The 24,607-nt window shown below is 38.8% G+C and overlaps 2 protein-coding genes across 3 annotated transcripts in view; one reads left to right on the plus strand and one right to left on the minus strand.

Annotated features, from left to right (window-relative positions):
* Positions 1 to 7,461, minus strand: part of RIBC2 (RIB43A domain with coiled-coils 2) — a 40,913-nt gene extending 33,452 nt beyond the window's left edge. For both annotated transcript variants that reach the window (XM_039570555.1, XM_039570556.1), the window contains exons 1-4: positions 7,118 to 7,461; positions 3,647 to 3,728; positions 1,904 to 2,248; positions 1,222 to 1,340 (exon numbers count right to left, since the gene is read on the minus strand). In XM_039570555.1, coding sequence (XP_039426489.1) covers positions 1,222 to 1,340; positions 1,904 to 2,248; positions 3,647 to 3,728; positions 7,118 to 7,234 — 663 coding nt within the window. In that variant the 5' untranslated portion in view covers positions 7,235 to 7,461. The remainder of the gene's footprint in view (positions 1 to 1,221; positions 1,341 to 1,903; positions 2,249 to 3,646; positions 3,729 to 7,117) is intronic.
* An 86-nt stretch (positions 7,462 to 7,547) lies between these two features.
* SMC1B (structural maintenance of chromosomes 1B) overlaps positions 7,548 to 24,607 on the plus strand; it is a 30,695-nt gene continuing 13,635 nt past the window's right edge. Inside the window, exons 1-14 of the mRNA XM_010410205.4 lie at positions 7,548 to 7,784; positions 9,615 to 9,803; positions 10,337 to 10,449; positions 11,178 to 11,381; positions 11,775 to 12,013; positions 12,470 to 12,728; positions 13,710 to 13,850; positions 15,637 to 15,719; positions 16,242 to 16,449; positions 19,049 to 19,234; positions 20,623 to 20,802; positions 21,794 to 21,940; positions 22,517 to 22,654; positions 23,128 to 23,244. Coding sequence (XP_010408507.2) covers positions 7,676 to 7,784; positions 9,615 to 9,803; positions 10,337 to 10,449; positions 11,178 to 11,381; positions 11,775 to 12,013; positions 12,470 to 12,728; positions 13,710 to 13,850; positions 15,637 to 15,719; positions 16,242 to 16,449; positions 19,049 to 19,234; positions 20,623 to 20,802; positions 21,794 to 21,940; positions 22,517 to 22,654; positions 23,128 to 23,244 — 2,313 coding nt within the window. The 5' untranslated portion in view covers positions 7,548 to 7,675. The remainder of the gene's footprint in view (positions 7,785 to 9,614; positions 9,804 to 10,336; positions 10,450 to 11,177; positions 11,382 to 11,774; positions 12,014 to 12,469; positions 12,729 to 13,709; positions 13,851 to 15,636; positions 15,720 to 16,241; positions 16,450 to 19,048; positions 19,235 to 20,622; positions 20,803 to 21,793; positions 21,941 to 22,516; positions 22,655 to 23,127; positions 23,245 to 24,607) is intronic.

Consider the following 24,607-nt stretch of genomic DNA (forward strand, 5'->3'; position numbering starts at 1 on the left):
TTCCAGCTCAGGGGGCTGAAGACTGAAGCACAGAAGATATGAAGTACCTCAGTCTTTTCCTTATGCTCTGTCACTATGTTTCCCCCCAAACAAAGGATAAGAGATTCTCCTTGTCCTTTTGCTGCTGATGTATTTGTAGAAACATTTTTCATTGTCTTTGACAGCAGTAGCCGGATTAAGTTCCAGCTGGACTTTGGCCCTTCTAATTTTCTCCCTGCATGACTTCACAACATTCTTGCAGTCCTCCTGAGCTGCCTGTCCCTTCTTCCAAAGGTGATAAACTCTCTTTTTCTCCCTGAGCTTCAGCCAAAGCCATCTGTTCAGTCAGGCTGGTCTTCACCACTTTCAGCACATGGGAACGGCCTGCTCCTGTACTTTTAAGATTTTGATTTTCAATTAACTTGAGCTGTCTATAAATAAAATTATATGACAAATGCCCCTTGAAAGGCTCAAGCAACATTTAAGGACTTGCATGCTTATACAGCTAAACCAAAAAGTACCATACTTAATGTAGGTAATTCTAATGTGGTTTATTTTGATGTGACTAAATACACTTAAAGCTAAGTCACAACAAACATAGTTTAACAAAGCTATTAGCATCCATGTAGCCCTTTGAGCTGTATGTAGAAGCTGAAGAGAAAAAAACCATCTGCAGTAAGATGAAGAATTAGAGCATGACAGATAATGGTACTAAGACAGGTTCCAAAGCAAGGTCAGTAAATAACCAGGAGACATTTTACACAAATACTCATGAAGTAGCCAAAGTGGCAAAACCAGTGGTTGTGGAGAATTAATGTAAACAGTAAGAACAAAAAGCTAATGTTAAAAGTGTTTCCACACACGTGCAAAGAAAAGCAGACAGACACAATAACATAAACCAGAAAGCAGCATGGGAGGCTTTTGCTGTACCCCAGTTTACCAGACCAAAGCCCCTGAGTGACGGAGCAGCTGTTTCTGCTCACCAGTCAGCAAGCTGAGAACCAGGAGGCACAATTTTGGCAGAGGATAACTAGACAGAGGACATCTAGATCCTTGAATCCTTTGTTCACTTGGCAAAGTGAATAAAATCTATCTTGTTCCAAGCTGAAACAACCTTGGAAGTCAGCTGCTAAGAAACCCCTGTGAAAACATTACTACTCATTCTGATTTTGTGCATCTTATTTTCCTTCTCTGTCTCCATGTTTTCTGAAAAACAAACCAACCAACTTAATATTAATTTACCTGGATTCTATTGAAATCTTTAGTAGCTGTACAAACAACACGCCTGTTTTCCTCTTCTTTTCTTTGTTCCTCCATAATCTTTCGGTCAAGTTCAATCCTAAACTTGTCATAAAGATCATCTAAATTCGATTCAAATGAAATTTAGTCAATATTCATGGACATGATGTGCAATATGAGTTAACAAGGGGAAGAAGCAGGGGGGAGCTACAGATACAGTAGGCTGAATAACTATTTCCAAATCCTACCATCAAAGCTTTCCATCTTGGCATTTCAGGTGACCCATGAATCAGTTTAATATGTAACCTATCTTGTCTAAACATTTGGTGTTAAAATGAAAGAAGTTAAGTACTGCAGAAAAGAATGTTTCATGACAAGCTGGGAAAGAAAAATCAGTATTATTTTTTCTGCTCTAGAACAGTACAAATTGGACAGTTTGCTCTGATGAAGTAAGCATACCAACTGGAGGCATAAACCAGAAATGAAAACTGGGTGATATTACAATCATCACATGTTATTAAATAGAGATTTCCTAAAAGAAATAGTGGATACATTAGAGCTTATAAAGTAAAAACTGCTCTAGTATTTTTAGAAGTTAAATATACAATAGGGTATACCATATTCTCATCAGACGCATCACAACTTCAGGAAAATAAGATTAAAACTACATAATCTTTTTTGTTACCTGCCACTTTTTGGTCAGCTAATGCATTTTTCAAGTCTTTCTGTTGCTGAAGAGACCACTCTCTTAACTGCTCCTTTTGAAACTTCATCCTCTGATCATAGTTTAAGTCTTCACCCATAAACTTCTGCATGCCAGATATAGTACACCGTGGATCACTGTCTGAAACTCGAGCAGGTCTGTCTTTCTTTAGGGCTTGTGGATCATTCAGGTCAAATTCACGTCTTGTTTCCAGCTTCTGAAAATTCTTGTGAAATTCAGTGAGAGCCCTATTCATGTCTTTGATTTCATTTTTCTGTCGTTCTTCTAGCAGACACATAAGCTTGTCATTTTTCTTCATGTTATGAGCTAGACAAAAATGAACACAATGAAACCTCAACTCTTAGAGGTGCACAAATCATTGGAGTGCACACATAAGATGAAAATAAAATTTTCAAGATGTATAAACAGAATATAAGTCTTCAAACTGTTACACCTTAGGAGAGTATTTGATCTGTAAGTACCAGGCCAGCAAACACTCTAATGTTAGTAATATTTACTTATGAAATATTTTCAGCTTTTTAGGTATAAATTATTTTATTAATGCTACAATGAAATATATGCATGTGAAAAAAAAATATAATAGTAAGTACTAGAACTATGAGGTTTCATTTGGTGAAAACCTGCAGGAACACAAGAAATGTACTGTAAACCAGTTGTTCCCATTTACTCTTAGTTTACAGCTACAGCTGAAATACATTATTGCTTGTCAGGAAGCAAACCAAAATTGGGCTCCAACTGAAAGGAATATAGGTAGCTCTTCCACAGTTCCAGTGATTTTTCTAACCATAGCACTAAAATCATTGGCTGGCATTAAGTTTTGAACAGCTTAATAGCTCCTGCCCATTTAATTGAAACTAAATCACTCACAGCATTTTTAAGAAAAACAAACAAAACTCCCACCAAACCAGCCTTTTAGCTATTTAAATATAATTTGCTAGAAAAGATAATCTCCTCTTTTTCCAGGCTCCACATTGCTGCTGGTAGTTTCCCAAGAGTCAGACCCTGACAGGTGTATTTTCCAGCCAGGAAGATCACAAGCAGCTGTAGTAGAAGCACAGCATGGAAGTTGGCAGCTCCATTTTAGCTCCTCTTCAGGCACACAGAGAGCTCAAGCTGTGGGACCTTTTCACATGATAGCACGGGAAAGCATGCCAAGAACAGAACACCACAAAGGGTCTGAGGTCAGGGCACAGTGTGAAATATTTGTGTGGCTGCGTGTTCTGACTCAGCAATGGCTCCTCTTATCGCCTTACTGTACGTGACTCATGCTTCCAGCAATAATCTAGAGAGGATTCCACAGAATCTATATATTCTCTGAAAGAATGGCCAGACAGAACATGAGCTCACTCTACAAGAAAGCAACCAAAACAGATTAGCCACTACTATACTGAAAAGGACAGTGGTAAGTAATTTTTAAATCCTCCTGCATATTCAGGTTTTTAAATGATGCTATTTGTCAACAGCTTTTAAAAGAAAACACTGAACATTCTGGTCTATTAGGCAATGTATCCCAGTTCAATCATGTCAATATAAACCTTAAGATAGCAAGGAAAATACATACTGTGCCAATGTAGGTGTATGAACATAAATAGGACATAAATTGGATGACTGAATTTACAGAATACACAAAAGGATAAAAGAAAGCAGGAAACAGATTAAAACATTTAACTATTCACAGAAATATCACAGTATCTATGAATATACCGAATTTTTCATGTTGTGCTTTTTCAGCTGCTTCTTGAAGTTTCCTCTCCTTGACCTGCGCATCCAATGCATCTTTATCAATCTATTGAAATGAAAAAAAAGCAGCTCTTTAGGAGATACTGTTTGAACAATTAAAACAGGGATTGTCAAGCTACATTGACTCACAGTTGTACAAGACAGATATATAAGCCCACTCACAACAGACTATATACACATTACTAATGTAGGTTAAACAAAATCCAGAAACAGAACTATTCTTGTTTGCTTTGCTTTAATAATGATAGGTATGCTCTTGCACCTGATCATATGAAAACACCACATTTACACGATACATAGAGCTGTAAATATTTTCAGCTGCATTACACAGAGTATGTTTTCCTCATTACAGCTGGCAATTTTATTGTTCTGCTTTCATTTATAAAGCAGGTAAGTATTTTAACAGTCAAGATGACAGAAAGTTGTAATAATTCACATTTGAAAAAAATACAGAAGGTTCACTAGAAGAATGGAATGGAAATGTTTCCAGTCTTATCAGAGAGATTCACATGGTTGCCAAAATGCACTACAGGGCACATGATCTGTGATGAGCTGACAGATATGGTACAGAACATCCACATCCATGGGGAGTGGGACCTGAGGAAAGGATAAAATAGGCCACATCATCAAATGGGAGCAGACACCTCAATTTTAGGCAAAAGAATGTGGCCTCACATTTATTGGCAGATGGTGGCAAATTAATAGGCAGAAACATGGATTTTACTTCTTTTTTTTTTATTGTCAAGTCACTTAATGTCTTTAAAAAATTTGTGAAAAATACAATGATAAATCTTCAAGAACCTGGTAAACAATTTTGATAGTCTTTGTCTAAAAACTATTCAGATGAAGACAGAAACAAATCATGGCTGAAAATACACATGGTTAGTACTGTCAAGGACAACTGACAATAGCAATCAGGCAAAGAGATAAGTTTGTAAGCAAGGGTGAAACCATCAAGAATTCTATCCTCCAAAAACAATGGTGTTGTGGACACTAAATATCAACTCTTTCAGAGGTCTCACTGGCGAAGCCAAGCTGTCAGTATAACTACAGGAAATACTGTTAAGAGAAACTCAATACAAGTTCTTAGTATTCTGGCAATAATAGAGGTAGGTCAGTGTATCGGCTTGTGTTACACTATTGGTTCTCTCCTCTTCCAAACGTTTTCACTCGACACAAAAACATCCCTAAAACAGACATTCCCAGTCATATAAAACTACAGGTTTCACTTTTAAGTGTTTAAATAAGAAATCTACAAACAGTTTGAAGCAGCTAATTTTTAAACAAGGTCTATTTATGTATAAAGTTCACATGTAAATTAGAAGTAATTGTTCATTTGGATTACTCATCTGAACTCTTCAGAAAAATCAGTGATTTACTGAGGATAAGTTCTTCAACCTGTAAGTGAAGAGGGCAGTATCTTACGTTTCCATTACTCAGACGACCAAACAGATACCGAAGTCAAAGTAATAATAAAACTAGTAATAATCAAGGAAAAAGAATATAAAATCTGCGTTCCCATTCTGCTTTCCAGTATATTACCTCCACGTTTTTATTCAAGCCCTGCTTTAGGATTTCTGGTTTCTAAGTCAAATATTGTCTTGATTTTTTAGTTTTCTTAGAGACTGCCACTCAGATAAACTGGTCAAAGAACAGAAGCAAAGAATCTAAAAACCACACAAAAATACTGATATAGAATATCTCTGTATGGATTTCATGGCTCTTAATGGTTCAGACCTGGCCTAACTTCAAAGCGTAATAACAGTCCCTTATGTCAGCATCATTGTTCAGGTACATTGAATGACGGTAAATATACTGTTAATCAAAATTCCCCAGATGATCTCTCCTTCATTTTAGATGTTTGTCTTATGTAAACATCTATCAAAACCTGCCTGAGTCAGTTCTACAAAGTAAGTCAGTTCTACAAAAGTATTTGGGTAAAACCTTCGGATGGTGTACTCCTGTACGGCTCAATAAAGCACACCAGGATATATTAGTTGCCAGCTATTTCATTAACTGAGAATTTATGGTTTGCACTTAATTTTTAAGGCTCTAGAAAAGCCAGAGAAAATATGTGTTTCTGATGAAGAAATTTCAAGTATCTTAACCCATCCCACAACTGCTAAAAAATATTAGCTCCTTCCACTTAAGTATATTGTTGGTTACTGCGTATGTTGGGATGCCATACCAGGTGGACACATCTGTCATACTCCTTAAGTGGGAACTGCTAATTGCTCTGCAGCTACAATGACTCTTGCATAAGAGTGACAAGAATAAATTCAAGGCCCTGTCAGAGATAAGGTGAAGATATTTTTCCACTGAGTTATGTTTCTGTACCTCATAAAAGAGGATCCAATTGACATCTGTTGCAATTCTACCAGTTCAATGAAATCACCTCACAGCACTCTTCCCTCCATGCACGCTCACAGAATCTTAATGTAGGCCTTTGAACATATCACAGGGAGATTCAATACACTATTCCATCCGAAGTCAAATAGGTATAGAGCACATCATTCCCTCATGTTCAGGATGCAAACTACATAGTGAACTCTGCAGAAAATCCACCAGCCTAAAGGGTGTTCACATTTACACATCCATGCCAAGAAAAAACAGACAGAACAAATAATTACCTATGCATAAACAAGGATGGATCTGTCCTATTTTGTCTGATGCAAAATACTGACTAATTGCAGGACCCTTACAGCAGTAAATCTCTCACAGCATCAATTCTAGTGAGATCCAAGCAGACAAGGGCAGTATCAGAGCAGAGAGGTAAAAAACAATTATTTGTTTCAGCCACATTGCATGAGCTGACTCTGGAAGCATTTGGCTTTCCTCAAAGTAAAGCAAACCACATTAACTCCTACACAGAAATGCAACACAAGGCTTGATCTCTCTGTGCTGTTCGGGGGCAATGACACCTTGCCCTTGAACCCAGAGAAGAGGGGCACAAGTACATACAAGAAGCAATACCCACGAAGTTTTGCCTCAACAGGAGGAAGAACTTCTCTCCATTGAGGGTGGCAGAGCACTGAACAGCTGCCCAGGGGGGTCACGAAGTCTTCCCCCTTTAAGATATTCCAAATCCGCCTGGACATGTTCCTGTGTCACCTGCTCTGGGTGACCGTACCTTGCCGAGGTGTTGGAGTGGATGATCTTCAGAGGTCCCTTCCAACCCTAAGTATTCTGTGATTTCTGTCACCAGTGACTTTAAATGCGACTCTAAATGTTGCATCTGGGCCCTCCCTCCCCCTCACACACACGCCTGAGCAGGGTCACTGGGGTACCGCTGCTGGCCCGCCCAGACCGGCTCAGTCGCCCCTTCCCCCCCTGTCCTGCCCTGGGGGTCGCCTCTGCGTTAAGCCCCTCTCCTCAGAACTCGTGGGACCGGCGGGGGGGACACGGCGCCTTCCCTCCCTTCCTGCCCGCCCTCACCCCTATAGTGCGGAGCCGCGCGTTGAAGATGCGGCCCCGCCGCAGCAGCTCCCGTCGCCGCCGGCGCTCCAGGGCGGCGGCCTCCTCCAGGTCCCGCTGCGGCCCCAGCCTGCTCATGGCGCCGGGAGGGAACAGCGGGACGACGGGGCTGGAGTGAGGGCGGTGGCCGGGAGCGGTGGCGTCCAGCCGGGAAATAACGCGGCCCGTCGCGATGGGAACAGGAGCGGCGGTGACCAGCCGGGACACAAGGCGGCCCGTCGCGATGGGAACAGGAGCGGCGGTGACCAGCCGGGACACAAGGCGGCCCGTCGCGAAGGGAACGGGAGCGGCGCCGCCCGCCGGGCACCGCGGGGCGGGGCCGCTGCACGAGGCGCGAGGGCTGTGAGGGCGGGGCGGGGCCGGGCCGTCCGTCCTTCTGAGGCGATAAAGTTGGGGAATAGTGGCTTTGGTTGGGGCTGTTTTTCTGCCGACAGACCAACTGGTGAAATATCCTCGTCGATTCTTTGTGGGGGTTGAGGCGGGGAGCTCAGGAGCTCCTGCCCCCGGCTTCCCGTGGGGATGGGTTACCTGAAGTTGCTGGTGGTGAAGGACTTCAAGTCGTGGAGGGGGCAGCAGGTTATCGGCCCGTTCATGAGGTTCAACTGCATCATCGGACCCAATGGATCAGGTAGTGTGGGTGGTGCCTGGGCAGGGGGCAGCTGCTCCATGAGCTGTCAGCATTGAGGGCTCAGTTAGGTGGGATTTAGCCTCACGGACCTACTGAAAGTCTCATGTGCACCTGAAGGGGCGGCAGCACAAATGAAGCCTTGGAGGTGCCTGCTCTGTAATCCTTAGCTGAGGATGTAGGTTCTTCCAGCATGAAAGGGCAGGAGCAGGCTGGGGGGGAGAGGGCGTTGATGGAATTTTAATTCCGGGTTGACCTGGCGCTTTCAAGTTTAAGCAGAAAGCCTGGTTTGCAAACAGCACACCTTGTCTTGGCCACCCCAGCTTACAAAGGTCACATAAAGGCGGTTTTATTGTAATACTCCGGGCTGTACCAGTGGAAACCTGCTTTTTTATGGGAGTCTGTGGGTTTTACCACGCTTCCTCCGGGAAGGGGAGAGCGGCTCTACAAGATGGCGGCTGCCACGAAGTCGGGCTCACACGAGCAGCGCGTTTGCAGGTGCAGCGCCGCGCTGTGATCCCAAGGCGCTGGAACTTCTTAAAATTGGGTCTTTGCTTCAGAAAGCTCCATTCAACAAAGGGGATTTTATCTTCTGTTTGTCAAAGTCGTAGGAGGTGAGGGCTGTCTTAACAAAGCAGCAAGGATGGGTTTAACATCTCACTTTAGTTTCCCCAGTCTGTTAATGATTTAATTTATAATTCAGATTTTTAGAACCTGTAGTTTCCTCACATACCCGATTGAAGTAAGATCTGTGAATGTAAGTTGAATATATTCAGCATTGTTCTCATGTTCTTTATCATCCTACCCCCACTGTTCTGTATTGTAAAGTCTCAGAATGATGAGACTTTTTCCAGGTGCTCTTTCAGTTAAGTCTGAGTACATTTTATAGATGAATCCAGGGGAAAAGTGTGAATATGATGTAAACCCGGAATTAAAGGTGTGAGTATTATGTAATCCCTGAATTGAGTATCTTTATTTTTCTGGTTTCCTCATGGTGTTCTTCCTTTTCTGATACTTTTGCGAATAAGTCAAAATATTGTCGAAGTAGCAAGGTTAAAGGCTGAAAATAATTAAGCTGTCAGCGGAAATGCTCAAGACTAAAGGGATAAAACAAAAAGAGGATTCCATTAGGAGGATTTTTGTCGAAGGACTGTGACCAGAGAGCTTTGTTGCTGTGGTGATTGGATCTGGGATAGTGCTTGTATTCTTCAGGAGATGGGAGTTGCAGTGGAAAGGTTGGGGATGCAGTGCTCATGCAATAAACTTCCCTCACTTCGCTCCAGAAAGCTCACTGCCAAGGAAGGAGAGTGATGTGGCACACTCTCCTCCAGAGAAGCTTGTGTAAAAACAAAGGACTTCTTCAATAAGGCTGAACAAGTAAATTAGTTTTGTCGTAATTTTTATTACAGATAGGCTTATTTTCTGCTGCCAGTGTGTTACCTCTTAAAAATGTGTTTATTATGTGCAACAGCTTTTCCTCAATAAAATCACAAAATCATAGAATGGTGGGAAGGGACCTCAAATCTCATCATGTTCCAACCCCCCTGCCATGGGCAGGGACATGTTCCACTATCCCAGGTTCCTCCAAGCCCCATCCAACCTGTCCTTGAACACTTCCAGGGATGGGGCAGCCACCGCTTCTTTAAGCAACCTGTGCCACTATCTCACCACCCTCACAGGGAAGAATTTCTTCCTAAAATAATAAAAAATACATAATTAGAAATAGAATTTACAAAGAATTCACAATTCTCCAGATTCTTTAACTAATTCTTAATAAGATGCCTCTATGTATGTCTTGTCAAAAAAGTCTTAATTTTTTTTTTACTTTTCAAGGAAAATCTAACATAATGGATGCTGTTAGCTTTGTGATGTGTGAAAAGACATCAAATTTGCGAGTTAAAAGCGTTCGAGAACTTATTCATGGAGCACATGTTGGAAAACCTGTTTCTTCTACAGCTAGTGTGAAGATAGTATATTGTGAGGAAGATGGGGAAGAAAAAACATTTTCAAGAGTTATCCGTGGTAGGTAGTAAATTCTGCTGCATGTACTGTCTATTTTCTGATCTGTAAAGAAATGGAGACCAAAAATACCCAAATTGGAATTTCAGATGCCCGATACTATTTCGTAGTTGGGCAGATTAGTATAGTCCTTCAGGTAACATTTTAGTAGTGATATAAATGAAAAAAACCCCATATTTGGGTTAATTAGTTAAATTAAACAAGTTATTTTATGTTCTTTGCTCGATATCTGTCTCTAGATATTTCCTTGGATCTGTAGATGACGTTGGGTCTAGGAAATGGGGTCTGACACCTTGCTGCAGGCATGAGCACCATAAACATGTCTGTTCCTTCAGAAAGTACTAAAACTAGAGACTAGAGTTTTCAAACAGAAAAAATAAATTACTGAAAGGAATAAATGAGTAATTGAAATCTATTGTCCTCTTTGAGAAAATTGCTCAGTTAAATAATTCCAGTAGTTTATAGTTTAATTATTTTCCAGTGAATTTTTTGTTGTAGCTGTTTTCAGCAGTAATTTGTTTCCTTTCCTCCTTTAGGTAGTTGTTCTGAATTTCTTTTCAATGACAAGTCTGTCAGCCGATCTGCATACGTATCTGAGCTTGAAAAAATAGGCATTCTTGTCAAGGCCAGGAATTGCCTTATTTTTCAGGTGAGCGTTCAAGGTACTTTGAAAAGAAAACAAAAGGTTCTTAGGTTATTTCATAGAATACACAGTTAAGTATTGTCTAGAAATGAGGACACCCATAGCTAACTACAAGGCAACATGTTTTTCCTGACCTGGGCCAAGAACTACAAGATTACAAAATACACTTAATGGGGTTTGTATGTACATGCATACAGTAGTAAGAAAGAAGCTAATCTGGAAGAAGTTGAGTGCTTACATTGTTCACAGTATAGAAAAAAGTATGGGTCTGTATAAATGTTTAGTGTATTCAATTGTAGGAGTGCTAGGAAAAAGTGATTTTATCTTAAAACACTCCTGTTAGTAAAGATGCATGAAAATGTAGAGGATTTTTTGTTAAGACTGAGGGGTTGAAAATTCTGTTCAGCTATTAGTTTCCACGAGTTTAATTACATAGGCCTTAAGCATTTGCTGAATAATACATTTCACAAAGTCATCTTCCTTGGAGTTGCTGACGAAAATTCCTAAGGAAGAATGGATTTCTCCCTTTTGCAGAAGCATTTATAGAAACCCGCATGGTTAGGTGATACTCATTTTGGCACTAAATTTTTCCTTGGGTTCAAATCCAGATGCCGACCGACCAACTGTGTTCACCATAAATATATACAGAGGTCAATTTTTACTATATACTGTTAAATTCATAAGGCATCAGAATGATCTACAGTGCTGTATAATTATTTTCAATTTTGGTTTAGGGAACAGTAGAATCAATTGCAATGAAGAAGCCAAAGGAGAGAACTCAACTTTTTGAACAAATTAGTAATTCATGGGAATATGCTGAAGAATATGAACAAAAAAAGAAGAAAATGCAGCAAGCAGAAGAGGATGCACAGTTTAATTATAACAAGAAAAAAAGCGTGGCAGCAGAACGCAAACAAGCAAAGATAGAAAAAGAGGAGGTAACTTCAATTTACTCCATGTTTTCATGCTGAGATGCCAGATTTTGCATATCTTGTGAACTTCAGTAGTGTTCAAAAAAGCACAACAAACCAACAAAACAAACCCACAAAGTTCTGTTGGTTTTAGTCTGGTATTTTTTTTCAGTATGGTGTAGTATATAATAATATAGTTTAAAAAGGTAGATGAATACACGTAATCTAAATAAAAGAAAGCATAGGCTTGCCAGTATAATTAATTAAGTATTGACTTATATACTTGAGTTTTATGATTAGTGAACATTACTGAAATTACAGCTACTTGTATGTCATCTTACATCACTTTGGCCTTGAAATTAGACTGCTAATGATGGAAAATAGTTTTTATAAACTACAAATTAAATTTTAAATTGGTAGGCAGAGCATTACCAGATGCTAATCAAGGAACTGGATGAAGAAAGGATACAAGTGCAGCTTTTTCAGCTTTATCACAATGAAAAAAAAATTGACTTTCTGAAAAACAGTTTGGATGAAAAGAATATGGAGGCTCATATCAAGAAAGAGTCTCTTTCTACAGCAGAAGATTCATTTAAAGTCAAGAAGAAATTACTTGGGATACTAAACAGGGACCAACAGCATATGGAAAAAGAAATGAAGTAGGTTTTCCAATCAGATTCTGTGATAGTTGAATTTTAAAGCATTATCCTGGTAAAAATTTGGGTGATAGCCCAGTGCTATGGAAGTCAGCTCCTAGCAGTTCACTGAAGTAAAATCTAGAAATGGTTTTCATATCATCTACCGTGCCTAGATACATATTTCGTTATAGAAATGCTTGCTTGCTATTAACTTTTAGGAGGTTATGTTTCACTTCTTAAATTACTATTTTCAGTGGAGATAAAAAAATGTCCTCTGTGGGCATACCCACAGTGTAAGCCCCAACCTTACAGTTTAAAACTGATTGTTTGCATATGTGGTTGGCAGGGGGGAGGGGGTGTCTTTTCTATCTTCCCTCTCTCCCCTTTACCTGTGACTTTGTTGTTTTGGCTGTGTTTTGTGGTGGTTGGCTGGTTGGGGTTGGTTGTTTTGGGTTTGTTTTCGGTTTTGTTTTTTAGGACTCTGGAAGCATCACTGATTCAGCAGAGACCCCTCTATATAAAAGCAAAGGAAAACACATCCTACCAAATCAAGAAAGTAGAAATGTCTAAAAAATCTCTAAGGGACAAGGAGAAATCCTGTGATAAGGAAAAGAAGAACATAAAAGAACTAGAGATAGAACTGAATGATATTGAGAAGGCATGGAGAGCATTTGAGGAGAAAGCTGAAGAAGAGAGAATGCAGAGAGCAGCAGATATTGAGCTGGGAGAAAGTCAGGTGAACCAGGAGGCCCAGAAGTACTGTTTACTAGAGAAGTCCAAAAATACTCCTATTTACAGGGAAACTGCTATTTCACCAGTGACCTGTGATTCCTACTAATCTTTTTCCCCTTGAGCTCCAACAAAACCAAAATTCTAAGCTTTATTTAGACACATGGTACATTGTGGGAGGGTAGGACAGAAAACATTTGTCAGGGTCTCAGGGTGAGTGATTTTTGAGAACTGGCTTTTAATCTGAGATATCAATTAGGGAAAACCAATGAAGACAAAAAAGTAAACCAGACCTGGTAGTATACATAGCATCTGCTGTGGGTCTGAGACTGAAACTGGGGTAGCTCATTTGAGAAGGAAGGGGCTACATCCTTTGACAGTAAATTCACTTTGGAAGAAGCTGTCTTTGCAACCATATGGCCACAAATGCTTGTAAAACTACGTGATAGCTTTTTTCCACTGTCTCCTCCTTAAAATAGTTTCTGATCAATTAATGGAGAACATGCAGGGTTATTACCTTAGTTTGTGAATCTTTCTGCTCTGCACTTTAGAGGTATTTGGTCAGTTAGTCATCACTTAGCAGAATTGTTTAAAATATTTATATTTCACTTACTATGTGAAATTTTTTAGTAACATGAGAATGCTGAAAATATAAATACCAAAACTTGCACTAATTTTGGGCTATGCAGAAACTGAGTGTTAACCTTCAGATGGAATGGGAAGTACTATAAACTTCCCTGAACGATAATAGTTCTTGCCTACAGTCTTTTTTTAGCCTTTTTTATTACTCTTAGGTGTAAACTTTGGATTGAATCTTACTCTAAAAAAGTACAGCTTGTTATCCTGCAATCAGTAGCTAGAAGAGTTTTCTGGAGAATTGGGTAGTTTCCATAATTTTTATTATGATAAAGTAGGTAGTTACTTAAGGCTGTAACAAGTCTTCTCACTTTCCAAGGAGTGAATCTTTTTTTTATTTCTTTTTGTCCAGTTAGAGCGGTACAAAGAGCTAAAGGAAATGGCAAGAAAGAAAGTAGCTACACTAGCCCAGCAGCTAGAAAAACTTCGCTGGGAGGATAAAGGAGATCAAGAAAGGCTGAAACTTAATCGGAGGAAGAAGAATGAAATTGAGGTATTTGTATCAAACTAGAATTAGATTTTTAGGAGAAAAATGTCTCTCTACCATTTCCTCTGGTATAACTGTATATAAGCTTGTTCAATACTTTGACATAATTAAATCCTCAGCAGAGGAGGTATGTTGCAAGTGTTAGCTCAGTTTCCATGTTGCAGCAGGTTTAGCAAAATGGCCTCTAAATTTGTTCAGAAGTCGTTTGCATGGGCCTACACTGAGGATTTGGGTTTGAAAGCTTTGGCTATGATATTTTACAATTACTCAGAACATTGGCTTAACTGTCATCAGTTTCTGGTTTTGTAAGTGTAGTCTTTCTGGGATGTCCCACTGCTGTTGTATGTGTGTATGACACACCCTGCAGAGGTGTATTTTGATCACAGTTACCTTTTGCTGAGATGGTTTTAAGGTCAGTTGTGTGTAAGAATGTGTTGCAGTTGGAAAAATCTCAGTGTCCACTCTTTCCTTGCACTTCAGAGGCAGTTGTTTTGTGTGAATACAGTTTCAGTCATTTTGATTCTGATATCTTTTATCATTGCAGATACAAACATGTAACAATAAAATATACACATTTTTCACTCTGGCTTGGTTACCATGCCTGATGTTTGCTTCTGATAGAAGTAAAAAGGGCAGAAGCTCAGCTGATGATCTGTGTTTTGCTGGAAACCTTGTCCTGTTAGATGTTTTGGGTTTTCTGGTTGGTTTTTTTTTTCAAACTCCGCTAACTTGCATTTTTGTCATGTACTAAGAAGTTAGAGAGGCAGCATGCATTTCTTCAGCATTTAGTTACAGAGTCAAGGTTGAGGGAGACTCCTGTTCAGAAAGCTTATCAGTGCATCGTATGAGACTTTACCAGTGATAGAGTTGCAAACACCTCATTCTTGTACATGTAAACTTGCTTCTATGGAAAAGTCTATATTTTACTCCATACTTAAGAGAATATAAAGTTATCCTTACCATAATAGCTAAGCTGATATTTGTACATCCATTTTTTTCTTCATAAAATACTATTTCTTTTTGGATTACTAGTTACCAGGAAAATGTAATTAGCATCTAGAAGTGAAATAAATTCCATTGCCTGTGCTTCTTAAACTGAGCAAGTCCCATTGTGTTGTTGAGAAAGGAATAAGGAATACTTAAGAGTGCATGAAATACAAATATGCAAATATTTAAGTGGGTTCATGAAGAGGTTAACTTTCCTTCCCTAGAACTATTTAAAAGGTCACAAGGATTTCAGGAGTTAAATTAAAGCTTAATAAGCTGTGTAGGTAGCAGTATTTTTTTTCTTCTTCACTTGCTTCAGTTAGTGTATTTTTATTAAATTTGAGTAATTGAAAATTCTAGTTTTACCATTGGTGGGGTTTTTTTGCTACAATGTTTTGTGTCAGTTTGGAAGCTGTGTCAGCTTCTTTGGAAAAAGCTATTCATGCAGGGCCAAGAATAGCACTTTCTCTGTTTTAAGCCCTATAATTTCCTGGCTCTTTGTTTAAAGTTTTTTTTTATTTGTTGGTGTCATGATTCTCTGTGCTGAAGAGGCTTTTCCTAAACTGTAGCTGAACATGGAAAATCCAGTAATGGCCTTGGTAGAATAATTTCCCTGTATTATTTGTTCAGGTGCAGCTTGGCACCTACTATAGCAAAAGAGATGCTGTTACTTCACTGTGAAATACCAGTAAAGAAGAGAAGACGTATCTCAGGACTTGTCCTGAATGTAAAACTGTGTATCTTGTTACAAAACTGTCATTTTGCTCTGGTTTATTTTCAACACATTCTATTTGTGACTGCATAGGAAACCATAAAACAGACTGTGGAACAGGTGGAAGAGCATGAAAAACGCATAGAGAAGTTGGAAGAATATGCTAAAATATGCACGTATGTGTAAAAAAAGAAAAGCTAACTGGATTTCTTGGGTGTTAATTATTTCTTGGGTATTAATCATTTTCAAAACACAGGTTTCTAATTCCTTCTAATTATTTTCTTTGAAATTTTAGTAAGAACTAGAGTTCTTACTGATTACTACTAATTTTACTTAATAATTCAGTTACTTTAGCTTTCAAAATAGGGTAGGAAGTATGATGATTAATCCATATTTTGTTTGAATCGGTTCTATAATTCTAATTTCTCTCGAGTTATTTCACTATGGGTATGGGGCTATTAATGGACAAATTCTGAGCAAGAAAACAGGACAGTTTTGTAATTGTGCTGCTCTAGAAAGCATTAATATTTAGGTTGTTTATTAGCACAGCTCGGTTCTTGCCTCCTGCATCTTGGCTTCTGCCTGATACTTACTCCTTGTGAAGTAAGGTGACTGCAAAATGACCTTAATTTATACTGAATGTGTGTATAAATGAAATTGTGAATTGCTTTTTTTTTTTTTTTTGCTTCTGTTCAAAGTGGATCGTTAACAGAAAAAAAACAGCAGGAGGAAGTGCTGGCTAAGGAAATTGAGAACGCAACAGCAAGAATGGGTGAAGTGAATGAAGAGTTGAACAAAATAGTTGGTGAACTACAGAATGCCAAAATTGATTACCATGAAGGAAGGCGTGAGCAGATGAGAGCAGAGATCCTGGAAAGTCTCAAAAGGCTATATCCGGATTCTGTGGTAATGGAATGTCCTCATTTAAATGCTTTATTTTAGCATTATGACATAAAAGTTCTGCATTAGACTGAGTAAGCAGCTGGAGTAAATTGGACAGTCTGGCACATCCTTTTGAATTTTGTGCTTGCTTGAGTGTACTTGATGAAATAGTATTACTGGAAGAATTGTAGCATGTACTGTCATTATTTTTCACAGGTTCCAAAAATAAAGGGATTACTAGCATCAAATAGTAATTTTGCTCTCTTGTGTGATTTAGTGGTGTTTAATTCATTTTTTCCTTATTTGGTTTTGGTTTTTTCTGTCCTCAAACATATTTTTGACTTTGTTATTTTGAACAAATGAATGGGAAGGTTAGCCATGAGACCATTTATTCCGAACAAATAGTGCTTCTGAAAGACAATTTTTATATTATCAAATGGTCTGTCTTTGCTTATAAGTTGGCATATTTTACATATTTTCCTAAAATTACTCTTCAGTACTTAAGGGGTTTGTGTATTGATCCTGAATTGTCAGCAGACATTAACTGGTTTATGGAGCATCTTTACATCTTTTTAGTGACATCAAAAAGATATAATGCAACACTGAAAGCCATTTCAAACAGGAATTTTTAAATAAATATAATCAATTAAATAGTTGGCCTCTGAGTATGACTCAGAGTAATCAGTCCTTTTTGAAACATAGTCATTTGAGATGTGCAAGCTGGAAATCTTTTTTTTTTAATGTTTTTTAATGTTTACTCAGCTTTCCAGTGTTGCCATAAGAACATAAAAAGTAAAATGTTTTCAGTTCTTTGCTTCTTGGTCTTTTGCAAAAACCTCCTCAGAGTACAGCAAGCATCTGATCATGTTGTATTCTCCAGAAAGTAAGAAACTTGCTTTTCAGCTGCTCTTCAGAATTTTTTCATCCAAGTTAGCAAGATGGTCCAAAAAAATCAAAAACCTGATTGCCTTACCTCTTTTTGCTCACTCTTTGTTTTATATCCCTGTTGGAAAATAACTGGATCAGATGGTGATGCCATGCCAGCTTAGGGAAGGCTGGTGTTGAGGAATATTCTGTCATTTTCCTGTAGGAACTACAAATTTAAGAGTGCTTAGAGATGGGATGGCTTCTAACAAAAATGAGAAGTCAAATTTGGTACATAAACTATCCTGTTACAGGAAGGCTTAGTGCTACCTGCTTCAGTTACCCTTGTTCCTGTAGTAGTTCTCCCAACACTACCATACTGAGGCAGCAGAGTTGTTACTGAACTGCTCCTTAATGCTCGAGTCTACTAATTCCAGATGAGTGAATGCAACCTAAATCACAGTTTTAGGATGGAAGGGTCAAGACACATTTTGTCTTCTGGTCTGCTGGCAGAACTGAAGGAAATCTTTGTGTCTCGGTCTTCTGGATTTTATGGGCAAAAATGGCAGACTGCTTCTAAATGTTCAGTTCCTACATCCATCTTACAGCTTCTGTTCTGTTTAAAACATGCTTACAATGGTGGGTGTGCACTGCAGGTACTGAAGTTAGCTGTGCCATAACGTGGTTCTGCTGTAGTACTGACACGTGCATTTACATGGATTTGGCCCATCAATAAAGGGAATTTTGCAGCTGCTTATAGTTTTTACAGCTTAGTTGTCAAAATTGCATTCTTACATTAATAGTTTTAATTGTCAACTTTGCTGTTATTACAGATTCAGTTGGACACTCAGTGTTTGTTTTCATAGAAATCTGACATTGCATTTAGACTTAAATGCATGTGTCTGAAAACCAGATCATAGTAGGCCATGAGTTTCCAGTAGTTTAAGTACCTTGGCTGAGACAATACTGTGAATGACCTGTCGCTCACAGCTCTTGCCAGCTGTCTTTTCATTTGCTTAAATCTGGTAAGAAGAAAACTGTAGATATGCAAGAAGAGATGAGTAGCTACATGTCAAGAAGCAGGAAAATTGTTTTTGCATGAATTCACAGATAATAATGTTCAGAATGTGCATCAGTGGAATTTGGTCGTTCAGAAAAAGTTCAACTCTGCCTATAATTACAGAAAAGAAATAAAACTCTTTAGGGAGCATGTACAACAGAGAACTATAGTTAATTTTCTCTCTGGATGTGTTATTTCAACACATGGCAAAAGAGGCTTGATTATTTGGACTATGCAGTACAAGAAAATTAGTTTTTATCCTTTCATGCTTTTTCGTTTTTGGGTTGAAACTGGAGTGGTACCTGCCTTTTGCAGGTAATAGGTTGATTTATTTAAGATGTTAATGTCATTTTAAGATCTTACTGTTAGATACTTTCTTACTTTCCAAAAAACATGCTTAGGTATCTTTGTCACTGTCATGCTTCTAGAAGTGTATGAAAGAGATTCTCAGTAAAACATTGAGATATGTGACTGTAACCTTAGAGAAAAAATTACATCCCTTCAGATTCTGAAGATATACTTTGCAAGTTGGGTTGATGACTGCTATGATTCCTGTTTTTTCTGATGTACAGCTGTTGTTGTGAGAGAGTGCAGCTGGTAGATAGGTAATACTGAAGCAGTAAGAGGAAAACATATCTTCTATGCAGAAATATTTTTGCTATCTAAAGTATTAATATTTCTCTCTATTATAATCTTCAGTTTGGAAGATTGCTTGACCTGTGTCATCCTATTCATAAAAAATACCAGCTTGCTGTTACCAAGGTATTCAGCAAATACATGACTGCTATTGTTGTTGCCACTGAAAAAACAGCAAGAGATTGCATTCGGTTCCTAAAACAGGAACGAGCTGAACCTGAAACTTTTCTTGCTTTGGATTACCTTGATGTAAGTATGTTTTTCTTTCTCCTGTCATCAGCAAGCTAATACACTTGTAAGTCTTGGTACTGGCTCATTTAACTAAAATAGGCTTAAGTGTTAAGGCACAGGACTTGGCAAGTGAATTTTGTGAGGCTCCTGTTGGCCCACTTTGCCAGCCAGCTGAGGTCCCTCTGGATGGCGGCATGACCACCTGGCATATCAGCAGTTCCTCCCAGTTTTGTGTGATCAGCAAGCAAATTGCTGAGGGTACATTCTTCCCCATCATCCAGATAATTAATTAATGAAGATGTTAAAGAGGGTCGATTCCAGTATTGACATGGCTTGCTACGGGCCTCCCATGGGACTTTGTGCTACCAGTCACCACCCTGTGGGCTTGTCTGTTCAGACAGTTTTCAGTTCATCTCACTGTTCATCCAGACCCTATTTCATCAGCTTCTCAATGACGATCTTAGGGGAGGCAGTGTTAAAAGCCTCTCTGAAGCCTAGGTAGATAATATTCACTGTTCCCCCCTGCTCTGCCAGGCTAGTCATTTCTGTTCTGTTAGGCTGTTGTTGGTCATGCATGACTGACTTATGAATCCAAGGTTGACTACTTCTCCAAGGTTTAGTGTTCATATGCCTGGAACTGGTTTCTAGGATAAGTTGCTCTATCACCTTTTGCAGGATCAGCCTGAGGTTGGCCGTCCTGTAGTTCCTTGGGTCTTCCTCTCACCCCTTTTTGAACAGAGGAGTGACACTTGGTTTCCCTGAATTCTTAGGCACCTCTTTCAGTTGCCATGATCATTCAAAGGTACATAGAAAGTGGCCTTGTAATGACATCAGCTTCTCCTTCAGCTCTGCTGGTTGCATCACACCAGGGCCCGCACATTTACATGCATCCAGTTTGCTTAAGTTTGTCTGACCTGATCCTCTCCTAACAAGAATGTATCTTTCTTATTCCAGACTCCCCCCTGGGCTCTGGAACCCAGGATTTCCAGAGGCTAGTCTTGCAAGCAAAGATTGAGGTGAAAAAGGAATTCAGTACCTCAGTCCATTCTATATGCTGTGTCACTAAGCTCCCTGCCTCATTCAGTAGCAAGCTCACATCTTCCTTAGTCTTACTTTTGGCACAGATCTTGAACTCTCTTGTTTATTCCCCATGCATTAGTGTCCTTTGATTTCATGCACAGGTTACACAGTAGTATCTTAATGCCATTATAAATAGTAATGCAGTAGGTTACACAGATTGAAGGACAATGGTGTACCAAGAACATAAACCCCAGATCTGTTTCTAGTCTTGCAGTGATTGAGCTCCCTGGTGCGTTGATCTGTACATTCTGTCCCCAGACCACTCAGATTTGGAAATGCTTTGCTCTAACAGCGTGGATTCTAAACACTGCTTGTTTGCTTTACAGGTCAAACCAATTAACGAGAAGCTAAGGGAGGTAAAAGGAGCTAAAGTGATGGTGGATGTTGTACAAACACAATTTGCACCATTGAAAAAAGTCATTCAGTTTGTGAGTGGGAATGCCTTGATCTGCGAAACAGTTAAGGAAGCAAAACATATTGCATTTGATGGACCAGTGAGGTTGAAAGTAAGAAGCCAAAGTTTGTGGCATACGTTTTTCATTGCAGTTTTGTGTTTGATGCCATTAAATAATTCTTCTGTAAACATGCTGGAGTATTACAGATAAACACAGAGTTGGTACCATGTTGTCTAATCCCACAGAAACAAATCGCTAGATAATTCACATGGTTGTTTTCCTCTGAAAGTAAGTTGAAGTGGTTTCCTGGGAAAAGGAGGGGGCAAATGAAAGGGTAGTTAGTGTGCAAATATGGTTCTTGGTATGGTCCTTGTGATTAGGAGTAGGAGGGAGGGATAATCTTGCTTCTGAAACAGTCTGATTTAAAAATACAGACTTTATCTTACAAGATTTTCTTTGAAAAAATGCTTTCAAAATTCTTTAAAATACCTGCCAGAATCCCTTGGTTGTAGATACAGGTTATGTCAAGGACTGGAAGCTTCTCTGTCACTTCCTGCAGTTCTTTCTTATTCCTGTCTCTATTGCTGCAGACAGTATTTTATGCACTTAATAAACCTTCTAAAACTTAGATTAAGACACCTTTAAGTTGAAGGTGAGTGTGAAATCATGTTTACTTGAAATAGTCACAAAAACACCCATGTTCTTTACTAAAATTTACACTTTCACTGTACAAACAAGCTGTTTGCCTTTGCTCCGGTACCACGTTGCTTGGTCAGTTCTACCGAGCTTAAAAGGTGTCTGTTCTACACCTTTTCAGTACAAGTGTAGACACAAGTGGCTATATGCAAGGAAATGATACAATTTCATTTTATTTTCTGATCAGTTGTAACAATACCAAAATGTAATTAGTGCTAAGAAACAACAGACTTTTTCTTTGCTTCAAATATCTCATGTTAGCAGGTTTGGAAGAGAAAAGAAAAATTTGAGCCCAACTCAAATGTGGTTGTTACTTGTTTAACTACCGTATCTTGGGCACTAGTGCATGGGGTATTTTGGCTGGGTTTTTTTCTGATTTATTTGGATTTAACTTATTTTCTTCCAGACAGTGGCTCTTGATGGAACTTTATTTTTGAAATCTGGAGTGATTTCTGGAGGATCAAGTGATTTAAGATTTAAAGCTAGATGTTGGGATGAGAAAGAAATGAGTAAAATGAAAGAAAGAAGAGATAGCTTGATTAATGAGTTAAAGGTAGGTCTCTTAAAAGCACTTAACTGTAGAAGTCATGCTATATCTAACTTATTTCAGCTCTGGGAAGGTGATCTCCTAAAAATGTAATTTTCAAAGCTTTTGACAGGACATAATAGCTGTTCATTCTGTTCTAGTTAATAATGAACTCTGCATCTCTCTTCTTAGCTGAGATTCTCAGCTCACAGGTGGAAATACAGGACAAGACTGTTGGTCCAAGCTCCCTCCAGGAAAAAGTTGTTGTTCAGAGTACCTGAAGACTTGTAGTGAAAATGACAATATGATCTGTCAACATGGGAATGTTTGCATGAACCAAAACCTGCCAGTGTAAAACAATGTGTCATTAGTGTTGACTTTTTTTAAGAAGGATGGAGTTGTAATGTAATCTGCCAGTGGGTACTTTCTTGGGGGAAACAAATCCATTACAATATTAATATTGAATATGACCTGTGCTATCAGCCCTTACCTTGAATGAGGCCTGTGTCAGTGAGGCTAGCTTTAAAAGCTGAAAAACAAATAATTTTCAAATAGTACGCCTTTTGTTTAAATGCTTTTTCTTCCACCATAACACTTTCCCAGGACTTAATGAAGATCAGACGGAAGGAGGCTGACTTGAAGCAATTGCGTGCTCAGTGCCAAGGAACTCAGACACGACTTAAGTATTCACAGAGTGAATTAGACGTTATTAAAAAGAAACGTCTTGCTAATCTCTTCATGGTATAATACTAATTCTGTATAATTTTCATGTTTAATAATTGTATTGCTTTAAACTGCAGTTATTCATCAAGTAATGCTACTTCCTTACGTAGTTTTTAAAATTTAGCTAAAGTTTTACATATAGCAGTTACAAGTGAGGAATTGATAAAATATAAAAAACAAGATTGCAGGGTACTTCACATGAGGCTTTTTGTATTGTAGTTTTAAAAAGCTTGGTTTATCATTTAGTAACCTTCAGAAGTCTGTAAGTCAAAGTGCACTTTATGTGGTATTTAGTTTGCTTTTCTGCTCATTTAAACTAATTGTTACATGCAGATTAGCAATAATAGTGGTTAAGTGGCATTAGAGAAGAAAATATTTAAATTTCTAATCAGAAGAAACAGTTAACGTGGAACAGAGCTGTCTCTTAATTTCTAGAAAGTTGATCCTTCTATTAAGAGAAAGTACCATCTTTTTCCTTTTTTTCTATCTAGGAAAAATCAAAACTGGAAAGTGAACTGGTAAATATTGAGGCTCAGTATGATATGCTTAATGAAGGAGTAGTACAAAGAAAAGAGAAAATACAAGAATTTCAGAAAAAAATTAACGAGGTAATGCATTCCATCAGAGCTTTGAGATGTTGTGCTGTTAGGCTACAGAAACCTGTGTTTTACTGACATTTAGACCCGGACAACTTCTTACTTTGTAAAATGTTTTGTCAACAAGGCTTGTACATTATTCCAGCAATCTCTCCACATCCTCTACCTTTCTTGCCAAGGTAGCTGTGAACAGAGAATGTTAGTGTATGTGTGTCATAGCTTTGCAAATCGGTTTCCTTAGAGTCAAAGTTCTGTGACTGTCAAGTGCTAAACACAAATCCAACCAACCAAATCCATCTGTGTCTCAAATAGATGAAGCTTTGCTTAGTATCTACAGTTTTCTAGAGCTGAAAAGAGTCCTCAGTACGGTGAGAGGACTGTGTTCTGAACTCTACAGGTGACATGTCTGGGGGATGGCCTGTATACTAGGAAAGTAGATGGAAAACAGCATAGTGTGAAGGTTCCTTTCTCTTGGGAAGTAGCCAGTATTTGTGCTTCATATTCTCTATGCTCTGATTACCCCGGGAAAGTGGCTGAGGTGTGCATGATAATTGTCAGCAAATTCCTATTGCACTGTTTAGTGGGGTTTGTTTGTTTCTGTAGAGGTTTTCTTTTTGTGGTTTTGTTGTTTGGTTTTTTCTTTGGTGGGTGGGAAAGAGGTTCTTTCGGGTTTTTTGCATGTTGTGGTTTTTGGGATTTGTTTTGGTATTTTGTTGGGTTTTGATTTTTTTTTTTTTCTAAGACGGTTGTATACCTGTGTTCAAGTCCAATTCAGGGAAGGTGGAGCTAGCCTGTGATATAACTGAGTGTTCTTCTTTCACCCTCTCTTTTGAGCTGTAGGTGATGGAGAACTTGGAGATCTTGTTCTACCCCACCTGTCCAAATTCATTACCTGTTAGAATACTAAACAGCTTTTGTCTTTAGAATCTGCTCCTGTCTGCTTCTTATCAGCAACAGGAAAAGTTCCCTATGATATGTGATCTACCACCTAGGTTTCTCAGCTGGTGTTTGTGTAGACACTTCTGCCATCTCATCCCTCAGTTTCCCTGTCATTTGCTGATCTTCCCGTGCTCCCCAGAGCAGTTCATACAGACACTGGGCAGATGGAAGAGCAGGGTTGTCATGAAGAGACTGAAGGCATTCAGTGAAGGGAATGTTAGTAAAGCCTAATGTGATGCTAGGAGGGGTTTCCTACTGTGTTCTGCTAGAGTAGGCAGTAACTGACCTCTTGGGGAAATAGGCATCTCATCTCTACCTGCATCTTGAAGCTGCCTTTGTTCCTACTCTTGCCAAACAAAGAAATCTGGTATAAGCTGTGGAAAAGTGGTACTGCAGCTTTATCTGGAAAATTCACAGCCTACGACTTAAGATGCTG

This window comes from Corvus cornix, chromosome 1A (assembly GCF_000738735.6).
Source record: "Corvus cornix cornix isolate S_Up_H32 chromosome 1A, ASM73873v5, whole genome shotgun sequence".
In the NCBI taxonomy this organism is placed as follows: Eukaryota; Metazoa; Chordata; class Aves; order Passeriformes; family Corvidae; genus Corvus; species Corvus cornix.